Genomic DNA, 14,334 nt, shown 5'->3' on the forward strand with positions numbered 1-14,334 from the left:
CCCTGTAACGAGCCGGCTCGTTACAATGCACTTATTTTTTCTTTATTTTTTCTACAATAATTTTGCTTTTGTGCATTTATTTTTTCTTTATTCTTTCTATAATAATTGTGCTTTTGTGCAATTATTTTTTCTTTATTTTTTCTATAATAATTTTTAGGACTGTATTCATGTTGAGATGAATATTTTTTTATTTCAGTAATTATTTTAACTTTTTTTGATGGCATGGTCAATGACTCTCCATTTATTGTATCTAATTTTCTTTTAATCGATCGACTTTGAAATACAGTTTTATCACCTGAACCTAAAAAAAATGTTTTGTTAATAAAGATATATTTTTCTGTATTTTTTACTGATGAGTTCATAGTATTATTTATGTCGGTTGAAATCATGACGTCAGACAATGTACGTTTTCGCTGCATCAAGGGTGTGTACAAATACTCTGCATCTTGTTTAACTTGTAAAAAAAGAACATAAGCATTTGTTACATAATCAGGAAGAGATATTTCTTCAACATTTGAATCATTAACCGAGACCCAACGTTTATCTTGTCGTAAAATATTAAAATAGTGTCCACTATTAATCGTATTTCCTTCGTGAACTATTAAACTACTAACGAAATACTCTTTGTTATTATGACGAACATATTTTGCAATATCATGAAGTAAAAAATTGTTTATTTTCATAACTTCCGCTCCACGTGATTCAAAAAGCTGTAATTGCATATAATTTCATTACTATAATTTCATTATTAGTACTAAAATTTATCGACTCATAAAATAATCCATTTTTACAAAACGTGCATTGTATATCAGTGGCCACAGAGGCACTTAAATTTATGTCAATTAAATATTGTAATGAACAAGCAAATTTATTTTTTGGTAAGTGCAGGAGTAAAATATTATTACTGTACATTTCAAGATACTTCACTTGATTACATTTCTTACATGTAAAAAAACGACGGAGCATATGCTCAATTAAAGGCCGTAACGTTTCGGATTTGCTAAGAAGATGACTGATGAACTCTGGTACATCTTGTTGAATACGTTCTCGGTACATAATATTAACGAAAGTTCTTAAACTCATTACGTCGACGTAATCTGTACCATTGTCACGTTTCAACTTATATTGTGCCATTATTGTAGACAATTTATCTTCAGGGTTATTATCCAGGTTTCTTCTGATTGATACACAATTTAATAAACTTTGTATCGAAGCATTTACATAACAAGAAACCATATCATAATTAGGTAAACCGACGAATTTCCAAACATCAGTATACATTGATTTTGAATGACTTTCTAGTTGCATTTGATTATTATTATTCTTATTCATCTGATTCATTATCCCGTTCAGTTTAACATAGGAATGTTCTATTTCAATTTGGTATCTCTTATTAGTAATAACAGATTTATCCAAATTCTGTGAATTACCTTTACTGAATGCTGAACAAATGTTTGTAAGCAATGGAAAAGGTATCAAATTATGACTTTGAAACATATTGTAAACATGACTTCTCATTTTTGCATAATCATAATTAATTTTTGAAGGATTTTGTCCTAAAAAAACGGATGTAGCAAATGCTATTGCTAAAATACCGCAATCATTATTATTTCTTTGATATTGCACACTTTCAAAAATTAGTTTCTCTTTATCTATTCTTCCTTTTTTAGTTAAATAGGGAAATAATTGAATTAAAAATTGTTCATGGCAAATATGTAATTGATTGAAATTGCACGAATCGTAAATATGAATAAAATGCGTATCATAATAACAAGCAATCCAGTGACCACCTACACAGTTTTTACATAAATCATTACAGCTGTGTACTATTTGTATATGTACCGAGTCGCAGGGAATTGGTTTAAGCCACTCGCGACCTGGAGCTAGCATGATATTCTGCAGAGATAACGTACTTCTAGGTTGAATAATAGGATAAGATTTTTGAGAATGTATATGCAAAATAGAGTGAAATAGATCAATGTGGTTATCTTTCAATTTTGATCCATCTAAAATTAGTTTTTTATCAGCTTCACTAATTTTATAACGATAGATTGCATTTGGCTTAGTCATAATCTATTTTATATATATATATATATATATATATATATATATATATATATATATAATTTTCTTACTTGAAATTATTTCATTTTTCAATATTTATTCAAAATTTGAAATTTATAAACTTCGTTAAAATAGTAAAATTATGTAACATACAGAATTATGTCTATTTTATTTTTTACGAAATTAAGAAAAAATAATTCAAATGAATTGTTTAAAAACTTTGAAATATTCTTAAATAATTTCTTGTAATAACAGTTGTCAAATATATATATCTATTATATTGTTATTGCTAATTTTTGTAATTTTATCATAATTATACTTAGTTTTACATCAAAATATAAAAGTGTAATACGAAAACTCTGGCTTTACTTTAAAAAATTATTTTTTTAAATGTCTAGATAGCTATTAAAAATACTTGCCTTGTTTATTTTCTCATCAGATTTAGAAGATTACAATTTGAAAATATTTCTTAAAAAAATATTTTTCTGGAAAATATATTATAATATTCATATCAACATATACAAAAAAATACAATATCGACTCATATATTTTTCAAGCTAACGCAAAGTTATTTACTGCATTTGTAGAATAATATGTTAATTCAATGTCAGAAAAAAATATTAATTCTATAACTCGTATAAAAAATAATACTATTGAATTGCAAATAAGCTTAAAAAATGGTATGATTTTTTCTTTGAGTAGGTTTTTTATTTTAGTTTATAAGCTTCATTAAATTAATTGAATTTTATATATTTATTTGGGCCCTGATATAAGCTTAATTGACAATTATATGTGATAAACCTGATTTCTTATTAAAAATTACAAACATGATTGTTAGAATTTAATTGTTAGTTTTATTTTGATTGAAATAATAAATGATGAAACTATAATGAATACATTAAAACGTACAATTTTCAACTATATTTTATTTGGACATTTATGGTGCCAGAACGTCTTTACAGAAAAAAAACTATCACACTTTTTACACTGTTTCTTAAAATTTATTGAATTATCTTGAAATGATCTTGATGAGACAATTATTCCAGTTAATTTAAAATACACACCATATCCTCTGTTTCTTATTGACGATAAAACATTTCTACGTTCAACATCATTTTTACTATTCAACATTTTTTTAACATCAGTTTCAGTAGAGTGATTATTCTTTAAATGCCTAGGAAATTGATGTACAAAAGAAGCACAATATAAACAAAAAGGTCTTTTCAGTTTTGGAACAGTTTCTAGAAAAAAAATAGTTCATAAATTAGTCTATTTGTCAGTCAAGATACAATAATAGTATGTATTGAGTAAGAATAGTTTACCTGGACGGTTAAGAAGCACTCTAGGTATATTCACATCTTGTATGTGAACCATACCAGTACAGCAAGGGTTATGCCACTGTTTGTAATTTATGTTATCAATAATTCCTTTGCGACATTTATCACACCATTGCATGACAAGTATTTTTGAAGAACAATCACCACTATCTAATATCAAGCTAGTTGAAATAGCTTTAACTTCACCTATGCTACTTTTATAGTTATTCAAACAATAAAATCTATATCTGTGTAGAATACTATAATACTGTATTAATTCAAAAATATTTAATACTATTTGGATATAGATAAAATTATCAAATTTATTTAGGAAAATAATTTGAAATTCCCAAGATTGGTTGGCAATTAGAAGTACATATATATCATTATGAAGAATTTCCATTATATTCTGAATAAATATTTTCCTCAATATTGGGGTAATTTCAAGCAAATTATTAGTTGAAATCTCAATATAACTATTGAAATTGCACAGAGTAACACAGTTGGCATCAGATTCTCTTGTATTAGTGATGTCATACAGTTGTGAAAATGCTAAAAATATAATATATATAAATAGTTAGATAGTTGAACTTATTTGTCGCATATAAATATCATTTATTTACCTGTATTGTTTTTGATTTCCTTAAAAATACCTTCATTTTTTTCTTCACAAGTTTTACAAGCACATTCATTATTATTATCACCAAAATAATTCATTCCATAAAAACACAATAGTTCTTCTCCAGCTTCAATTTTTTTTATTGTTTTTATTTTTATAGATATTTTGGTCTGTGAATCATATTGACAATTTGGGTTGCAGTCATGATTTACCAAGGCTGCAGGGCCTAACATAATCATATCCTTATTTGATTTACTACTTCTCATGAGAGAGAAGTCTAGATTTTGTGCCTCTAAATGTATTTTTGTTTTATTGTTGATGATTTTATACAAACCGATGAGCAGATCCAATTTAATACCTTTATCTATGTTCATTTTTGCAAGAATCATGAGTCCTTTATAGCAGTCACCTTTATAGCGATTACATTCTTTAATTTCAATCACAGAATTTTTACTAATAATTTTAATATATGATTCTAATGCCCACTCTAACCAAGATAAATACTGGATATTCCATTCCATATAAAGCATGTCTTTTTACAATCTCTTCTATTAGGTTTTTTTTTAAGATATGGTAATTTTTTTCATTCACTGGTAAATGTTGATGCAATAAATGTTCTAATTTTTTCTGAATTTTCACAGGAAGCTCACAATTTTTATCAATTTTCCTAGTTTTAAATCCGATATAAGGGTGTAATACAAGCACTTTACATGCATCATCGACACGAATCAAATCCCAACTATACATTTTTTTCGTATTTCTTCTCTCATCTAATTTACGGTCGATATCTATTACAAGTTTTTGGTTCATTTCAAAGATAATAATTTATTAAATTTATATTATGTTATTTATTGACTACAAATTATATGATTGTTTACAAGCCATAATATATAAATAACAATATACAAATATTAATATTGTTAAAAAATCGATTATTTGTAAGTTAATTTATCCGAAATACGAAAGTGACTTTGTTTTGAAAATGCAATACAATAAAAAATTCATGTTTTCAGAAATCAACTTCAAATTAATATTTTTTCCGAATAATTCTAAATTTAATGATGGCAATCAATTGTTCTTCAATCAATCACTAAATTTATGATTTGTACTTTTTAGTTTGTTTACGTTTAATTACTTGAATATAATAAAAATAACTCTTAGAGGTAAACAGATGTTTTACCTCTAAGTAAAACATATGTATGTAAAAGTATGTTTAACCTATTTTGATTATCAAACCCAGCTAACTTCAGTTATTCAATTACTTATAGCAATGAATATAGACTCTCATTCATAGACTGTTGAGTGTAGACAGTGGACAACCCAACCCATAGTTCATAGTGTCCACACTGATACATTTAATACGCATGGGTTTATTTAAGTTATATCAGTGAAATTGGTTTTAGCACTATCTAGTTTGGGACTAGAGCTACCAAGCCTATAATGAAAACTTAATTTATTTTTAATACAATGGTTATTGGGGCGTACTAAAAAATTATAACGATGAAATTTAATCTCTAAATAACGAACTATTAAATGATCAATTAATTTTTTAACTATCTTCAAATTTATAAAACAAATAAAATTAAATTAAAACTTTAACGAATTATATTTCACTACTCTGTTCTCGAATAACTATCTAGTACATGGATTTTTAATGAAGTCACGTGATTGTTACATTATTTTTTATTAAATAGTCAAGAACCGCCTAAACTTATAACCTTATTTAAAAGTGTTTTTTTATTATTGAAAAATGGTATTGAACATAAGAATCTTTTGTCATCAATAAGAAACCGAGGATTTGGTGTGTATTTTAAATTAACTGAAATAATTGTCTCATTAAGATCATTTCAAGATAATTCAATAAATTTTAAGAAACAACGTAATTATAAAATGCATTATTTCGTAAGAGATACAAATGAGGGAATTTTGAGTTTGACGAAACATTTTACAAAATTAAATACTACGAATATCCGCCATAAAAGATGTTTATCAAAAAGTGGTAAGTAAAAAAATGTAGTTCTGCTTTAATTTTTCTATATATATTATTATTTTTAATTTTAAATCGATGATTTTTTAGTAAATTTCAAGCAGTTGAAAAATATGATGCTTCAGTTGAGCTCAGAACCATATGTAAATATGAAAGACATAAATAGTATTGCAGATGATTCAGTTTTGCGGAATCAGTATTCATATAATAATTTAGAAATATTATCAGTTTATTACTCATCATCAACAGAAAACAGCCACGTGTCTACTGCAAACAACACTCATGAAATTGTTGAAACTTGCAATGATAATGGAGCTTTATGCGATAATAATTTTGAAGAATTAATAATAGAATTGCCAGTAATAGAGAAGGATGATTTAATAGAGGGATCTGATTCAATATTACCAGTTGTAGAGGAATCTGATTTAAGAAAAATTATTCAAAAAAAAAATGTTAATTCTATGACTCATATGAAAAATAATACTCTTGAATCACAAATGAGCTTAAAAAATGGTAAAATTATTTATTGAGTATGTTTTTTATTTTAGTTTATAGGCATCATTAACTTAATTGAGTTTTATATATTTATTTGGGCCCTGATATAAGCTTTAAAAATTATGTGTGGTAAGCCTGACTTCTTATTAAAAGTGATAAAAGTATAATCTGTAGCATTAATACTTCTTTTGCGACATATGTCACACTATTGCACTGCAAGAATTTTTGAAGATGACCATTATCTAATATCAAGCTATTTGAAATAGTTTTAACTCCAACTATGCTACTTTTTTAGTTATTCAAACTATAATGTCAATATCTCTGTAGAATACTATAATACTGTATTAATGTAAAAATATTTAATACTATTTGAATATAGATAATATTACCAAATTTATTTAGAAAAATAATTTGAAATTTTAAAGATTGGCTGATAATTAGAAGTACATATATATTATTATGAAGCATTTTCATTATATTTTGAATAAGTATCTTCCTTAATATTGGGATAATTATTTATAGAAATAATTAATTAATTGATTATATAATAATAGAGAGTGAAAATCTAGTACGTTTGTCAAAACAGGAAATAAACCAAATTTGGATAAGTGAAATTAAAAAAAAAAGATTAATATAGAAAATGGTTGGAATTTTTTATTTATATTTGGGCCCTGATGTAAGCTCTAGAAATTACGTATAATAAACATAAAATTGACAAGAGCATATAATAAACATAATTTGTTATTAAAAGTGACAACAAATTTTATATTGAATTTGAAGGCCCCTCGTTTCTCTTCTACTATTCAAAGACAGATTTTTTTTTATCAAATCATGCTAAATAAATTAATTATATTTTAATTTACCTTAATTTACAAACCGGTTTAGCTATATGTACAAGCTTGTTGAAGTTTTAGCTGCATAATCTCAAGGTTCTTAGTACTTTTCTATAGACATGCCTACTTTTTGAACCCACTCACTCGTCAAAATTTTAATTATTTGACATTATGTCATCTCATAAAAACCACTATTGTATTAATTTATCTTAGTATATATTCATTGACATCTGTCATGTTAATTTTTTTTAATTATATATGAGTTATTATTTGATCTTAGGGACATCACCAAATCATGATGAGAGCTTTACAGATGAAAATACGATACCTGTTTATAGTATCGATTTTAATTTACCTTCAGTGAAACGCAATCTTGACAAACTAAATTATTCGACAACTGAATATAATAATAATAAAAGTGATAGTAATTTCATCTCGCCAGAAAATTTCTATGGAATACTAGATCAATCTTCTGCAATAGAAGGTAATAATTTTTAAATGCAGCAACGTAAGATTGCGGAAAAATATATGAAATACAGCTTCTATGCATTTATGTAAAATAGTTGTTATTCTACGCTGTTTTTATGTAAATTCTATTATATATTTTTTAGAGTTATGTATGTCACCACAAAAATTAAGTGAAAATGAAGATATTGGCTTGGTGGAAAAATTGTCCTTAGATGATCAAGATACCAATAATGACATTGTTCAGCATGCTAACAACGCTAATGAAACAAGTTGTGATATTGGTTAGTAAATTAAAAATTCATAAGAAATTTAACTACGCTAAAAACTAGCTATACACATTTATCAAGCAGTGAATATATGTTTTGGACAAATGTATAAACATAAAATAAAAAAAATCGAAAATTGAATGTCAGCAGCCCGCGAACTTTGGATGATTACTTTACTTTTTAAATATACATCTGTCCTTATCAACCTCTTCATTCTCCGAATTTACCGTCCTATATTCATGCTTATCCGATTAAATTTGCAGTTTACTAATTTATATATCCTAGGAGTTTTCTTATTAATGTGCTGATATTCAAATTTAATTTTTTCAGATTTTACAGAAAAATTATTACATCTCAATCCATTATATAGTAACGATTTTGTAATAGAACTGAATAGAAGTAGTGTAGGTCAGGTTCTTCAAGAGAGAGATAAAACAGTTGTAATAAAAGCTAATAAGACTAAAATTTATCCATGCTGTTATGGCTGTGAACGAGGTGCTGGAAGTACGTCATCTCGACACTATTTGACTGTTCATAAAGACGAAGCAATAATAAAGCTACTAGATGGTACTAAAGGATCAAAACGAGGTAAAAATAGTACTCTAAAGGACGAACAAAAATTTCGGAATGAAATATTTGAATTTTTGAAGAAATCGGCTGTAGATCAGCAAAATATGAGCGCTAATTTTTCTGAAAATTTTATTACGGAACGAGCTCCTAGGAATGGCCAATCAAAAAGTATCGATAGTTATGCAAGATGTCCGTACTGCAAGGGGTGGTACTGCAAAGACAGTTTAAGAAAGCACGTACCAAAATGTCAAGATAGATTTAATCAGAAATCATTTGAGGAAAGTTATCTGGTAATAAGCCGCATGACGATTGGAATTGTAAATTCGTCTATTTCTGATGAACTGGCTCGAATTCTCATCAAATTGAGAGACTGTCCAGAAAAACTTATTATTGAGCGAGATAGTTTAATAATTGATTATGGAAATAACTATGCTTTTAAACATCGTCTTAAAAGACAAGATAAAATGATTCGTTCGCGACTTAGATTAATTGCTAGACTGTTAACTGAATTGAAAGCATTGAATTCTAACATCAAAGATATGTCAGATTTATTTTCTCCTGATAATTATGACTATTTAATACCAGCTATCAATTCTATTGGCAACTATGACAGTGTTGCAAAGGTGTACCGGACTCCTGCTCAAGCCGCATCAGCTGGAGCTTACGTTAAGGAGCTAGCCGATCTCTGGATCACAATGTGCATTAAAAGTAAGAATAAGGCAGCAAAAGAATTTGCTATGGATTTTGTCATGTTATACAATACGACTTTTCTGAAACTTTGTGGCAGGACCATATATGATAGTCAAAACGAAAACCAAAGACATAAAGTAGTTAAACTTCCATTGCAGAGCGATGTAAAACGCTATCACCTGTACGTTAAAAGTATTCAAAAAGATTCAATAGATTCTCTTGAAAAATCCTATAATTCAGAAGTCTATGAAGCATTGATGGAGTCAACTATGTTGCATTTACAAGTTTTAAATTATCGCAGACCAGGCGACGTAGAGAGTTTGAAGAAAACGCACTATGATTTGATAGAAAGATTAGACGAAGATACGAGTACTGGTAAAAAGTTAACGTCTGATGAAAAGTCTATTCTTAATAGATTTAGTCGAGTTAAAACTCGAGGCAAATTGGCAAATACAGCTCCAATACTCTTTGAAAAACAAGATGAAAAAGCAATTGACTTGATCTACAAATTCCGGGACGAACATGGCATTTCCCCAGACAATCCTTTTGTTTTCGGTATACGGCATACTGATCTTGACAAAACTAAATCTATTTGTGAAATAATTCCAGTTTATGCTATTAACTGTGGAGCAAAATATCCCGATCGATTACGAGGTACACTTTTTCGCAAATTTGTTTCGACTTTGGCATACAGTATGGAATTGACTAATGGTGCAAGAGAAGACCTTTATTCTCATCTTTCCCACACCGAAAAAACTAACAAGAATTTTTACAATCAACAATCATTCAAAAAACAAATACTTAATGTTGCTCCAATATTGTTTGATGCTGCTGGGATCAAACTTAACGAAAATATTCAAGATAATGTCAAAGTTTACGTAAATGAAGATGATTTAGATGGCGAAACAGAAGAATATACTGAGCAATTGAAAACATTCCGTAAGAAATGCAAGATATTGAAAAATGCTAATGATGTGAAAACCCGGACTCAGCCCATTGAAAAACTACCACCAATAACTAAATCACAAGGTAATATTTTTTAACGTCTCATTTATCTGATTATACGATGTATCTCAAATGAAGTAGATTCTAAATTTATACATTTTCACTGTCTAATATAGTAAACTATCAAATACAAACTGTATATTAAATTCGGAAAAAGTAGATTTTAAAAGTTTGACCTTAAAAAGACCCGGGAATCGCGCTACCTATCTATCACGAACTAATTGTTATTTGATTTCATTCACCATTCAAAACTAATATTAGTAATTATTATAACTTATAAATTGATGCTGTAAACAGTTATTGTTTTAACATTGTATGTTGATGCTTAAAAAAATAATCAACCCCATCATTGCTGTCCTGATGCTTGTCAATTCCTATGAATAGTCTTATGAAAGTCCAGTAAAAGCCGATTTTTATTTCGTACGGCGATAGCCTCAACCATATAAACACTGTAAGAATAATCTTAATTCATCACGCCGGTTAAGATTTGATGTAAGAAACTAAGTTTAGGACCCGGTTCAACTGTCGTAGCCTTCCAATAATTTTGAAATAAAAATAGTGATATATAATAAACGGATTGATTTTATTTCAGGTGATTCTAACTCAACAATCAAGACAGGTTGTGTTATCAAAAATATTACGAATCTTGAAAAAAGAAAAAGGACCACTTCAGGTAAAAATTCTTTTATCAATTTTTTTTCATTTATAGATGATATTCATTCATCAATATTGTGCTAAAATATATATTTATGATTTGTATTTAAAAACTTATATTCTCAAAAATCAATATACAATCCTTTTATAGAAGACGAGTATGTTCCGGAACAGGAAGATTATGACACCGACGATTCTTACACCAACTCAATACCTCCAAGGAAAAAGTTCAGGATACTGAAAGGTTAAAAGAGTTTTTTCAAATTTTACTATGTATTGTTGCTTTATATTTTACAAATAATTCTTAATCATATGAAGAAACTTACCATAAATTTAAAATTGAAAAAAAAATCTCATCACTTTCGATACTAAAAAACAATAATCAAGAGTTTAATAAATATAATTTACACTCTAAAAGACGTTTAATAAATTATCTAGTCATTTTTATGCCACTATCTAAAAATTATTCACTTAGTAGCTTTTTTATGTTCTTGTCGTATGAAATATTATATGCAAATTGCCGTAGATTTGTACCGTAAAGTTCTTGCTTCGTGAAAAAATATTTTTAGTTCCCATTGCATAATATAACTAACATTTATATACCTATATAATGCAAATTATTTTTGAGTGACTGTCTTTTTATTTGTTCACAGACGAATTACTTGATAGTAAAAAGTAAATCTATAACGTATGGACAAAAGAGCAACGTGAACTGGTTGCGCCTTTAATACAAAAAAAAATTGATGGGATGTCAGTGTCAGGCGCTGAAATGAGTAGAGTTATCAGTTCCAATAGTTGCCTGAAACATAGATCTGTGGCACAAATAAGAACTTATATTTATACAGAATATCAGAAACTTATTAAATCAAAAAAAATTAATGTAAGTCAGTTAGAAAAAAAAATTGAACGAGGAATCCATTTAACTACAGACGAAAGAAAAGAACTTACTAGTTCAAAGAAAATGATCGCTATACAAAACGAAAATGCTAGTCAGCAAAGGGATTATGTACCTATTGTTATTTTGAATGTTCTCAAGCCGTTTATAGAAAGAAAACAAATCCCGCAGACAATTGAATGTAGAAAATTAATTAGTCAACTTTCACCAAGGTACCGGAATTATAACCCAGAAGAACTTCAGCAGATAGTTAAAGATCAGATAAAAAAAGATGATATTGAGTCATTATAGAATTCTTATTTATTTTACGATATATAATTTATAATATCTCGTTTAGATTACAAAAATCTAGTTGATCAAAAGTCAAAATGTTTAAAACCAGTAAAACATGGTTGTTTTTGGATATTCAAGTCATTATTAATATTTAATTACTAACTTATATAAGCTTTGTATTACTACTTATGATAGCACATTTAATATTACTTTTTGTATTACTTAAATTTTATAAATAAATGTCAATAAAAATTCATATTATGTAAAGTTGGTTACTTATTTAAATTTGATTCTTCGGTATTATTGTTATTTATAAGTCCGATTCTGAATAAGAAATTGGCACACTTATAAGTGATTTTACACTACTTTTATTATTATAAATGAAAAGAATATAAATGCAACGTTTCAAAAATTGCAAAGTTAATTTGCATATTTTAATTTAGTATTGTTTATGTCTCGCGTGATTTCGCTAAATCTCAACGCATCTACCTGAAAAGTAGCCAGGACAACGCTGAGATAAGCGTTTAGACAAATTCTCTGATCAACTATATGTAACCATATTATAGTTACTAATTAAAGAAAGCGTCTCATCAGTTGAGCTCATAGTCAATAGGGGAAGGTGTTGGTAAGTTAACCATTGAATATGTAAAACAATCCTTGAGAAAGAGACTGAGCTATTTATTTCACTCTTGCCAGAATATGATAAATAACAATTAATTTAAGAAAATGGGATATTGAACAATCGGTTTTACTAATTTTCTGAATATATACATCTTCACGCTATCTTGTAACGCCACTTTAAATTTTAATAGTTTAAATATATTCTTAATTATTTATTTATTGATCACTGTTTACTATGATATGTTAACAATATGCAAAATTCTTATTCATACTTGATAAATTGATACTTACAATTTTACCTTTAAAATAATTTTTTAACTGTTGATTAATAAATTAATTAGCGCAAAAGATTGTTCATTGAGTTTTGACAGTCAATTGTTCACTGATCCGTTAAAACAGCTGAGATTGATAATTTATGTCTCGGAAATTATTTACAACGTACTTCTGTTTGATCAAAATTTAAGTAATAAATGTTAATCAAGAATGAAATGAACATATTATATCTATATTTAGCAAAAGTGACGTAACGCTCCACTTATGGCAGCATGTTTTGACTATTCGCTCATATATAGTCATACAATACGTAAGGTGGCGCCTCAATATAGCTGATAATTAGCGAATATCCACGTGTATGACGGGTTGTCTCTATACAGTAAATAAAAGAAAAAGAAGTTAGACAGGACCGTTAAAATAAAAAAATTGAAATAAAACTAAAATAATGAATTGAATTAATCCTATGCTCCTTCCATTTTCTCAAAATGAATGTACCGAGTCTGATTGCGTGTAGATAAAATGAAATTAATTTATTCATTCTGCTCCCGTAACCGTTGCTCGAACCACAGCAATTTGCTGAGTTCATAAAAAAATCATTGTATTCCGTTTTGGATAGCATATAAAAAGATGAAATAACAGTGACACTGAAATCCGGATAACTAACAATTCCCTCTTACAACACCGTTACTCAAACTTATACTATTTCTTACATCAGTAAAAGCATTATCGGTGAATCAAAGCTAGTAAACTATTGGATCATTGGAAAACTCTACATAAAAACAATTCTAGATTTTGTCAAATTGAATTAATGGGCATCTTGTTAAAATCCACATGATTCTCATGAAGGCCATAAGCTATTATATATAAATAAACACGGTTTTTACATTAAAAATCAGGAAAACATCGTCAAATCAAAGTCGTTAAAATGCGGCATCAACTATTCCAGCTGCTATAAACTAGGCTCTGATTCAAATTCATCATCAACTTTATAGCCGTGTACTCCATATTTTTATGGTACAGCCGAAATCCGTAAATAAGAGACGGTTCTCTGTGTGACTTAAATGGAGTAATCGACACATCGCTAAAATCCGGTTAAGTGACTAACTTTGATTTCGATTTCGTTGCCTACAAGTCGAAAAAATCGTAAAGTATAGCAGTGATAAGTCGATTGTAACCAAACGATAAGAGACAATTGTCTGTGTCGTCAAAAACAGGTAAAGGTCATGTCGTTGAGAATAGGTTATCCAATTATATTCACTAACATAAGCTTACACATGAATCGATACAGTCATCCAGGCAGTAAGA

At 27.8% G+C, this 14,334-nt stretch overlaps 1 protein-coding gene across 1 annotated transcript; it reads right to left on the bottom strand.

Moving 5' to 3' along the window:
- Nucleotides 1-2,980: 2,980 nt before the first annotated feature.
- On the bottom strand, nucleotides 2,981-4,963 carry LOC131673779 (uncharacterized). The gene is made up of 3 exons (XM_058952054.1): nucleotides 4,004-4,963; nucleotides 3,387-3,932; nucleotides 2,981-3,305 (listed from the first exon to the last, which is right to left on the bottom strand). The coding sequence occupies exons 1-3, from the start codon at nucleotides 4,527-4,529 to the stop codon at nucleotides 2,983-2,985; spliced, it is 1,395 nt and encodes a 464-aa protein (XP_058808037.1). The 5' UTR covers nucleotides 4,530-4,963; the 3' UTR covers nucleotides 2,981-2,982.
- Between the last annotated feature and the right edge of the window lie 9,371 nt (nucleotides 4,964-14,334).

This window comes from Phymastichus coffea, unplaced genomic scaffold (genome assembly GCF_024137745.1).
Source record: "Phymastichus coffea isolate CEN01 unplaced genomic scaffold, Cenicafe_Pcof_1.1 PCOF00195, whole genome shotgun sequence".
Classification (NCBI taxonomy): domain Eukaryota; kingdom Metazoa; phylum Arthropoda; class Insecta; order Hymenoptera; family Eulophidae; genus Phymastichus; species Phymastichus coffea.

Coding starts and splice junctions, on each gene's coding strand:
- LOC131673779 (XM_058952054.1), bottom strand. CDS start 4,529: ATGCTTTATATGGAATGGAATATCCAGTATTTATCTTGGTTAGAGTGG. Junction 3,933..4,003: donor GGAAATCAAAAACAATACAG/GTAAATAAATGA, acceptor TTATATTTTTAG/CATTTTCACAACTGTATGAC. Junction 3,306..3,386: donor AGTGCTTCTTAACCGTCCAG/GTAAACTATTCT, acceptor TTTTTTTTCTAG/AAACTGTTCCAAAACTGAAA.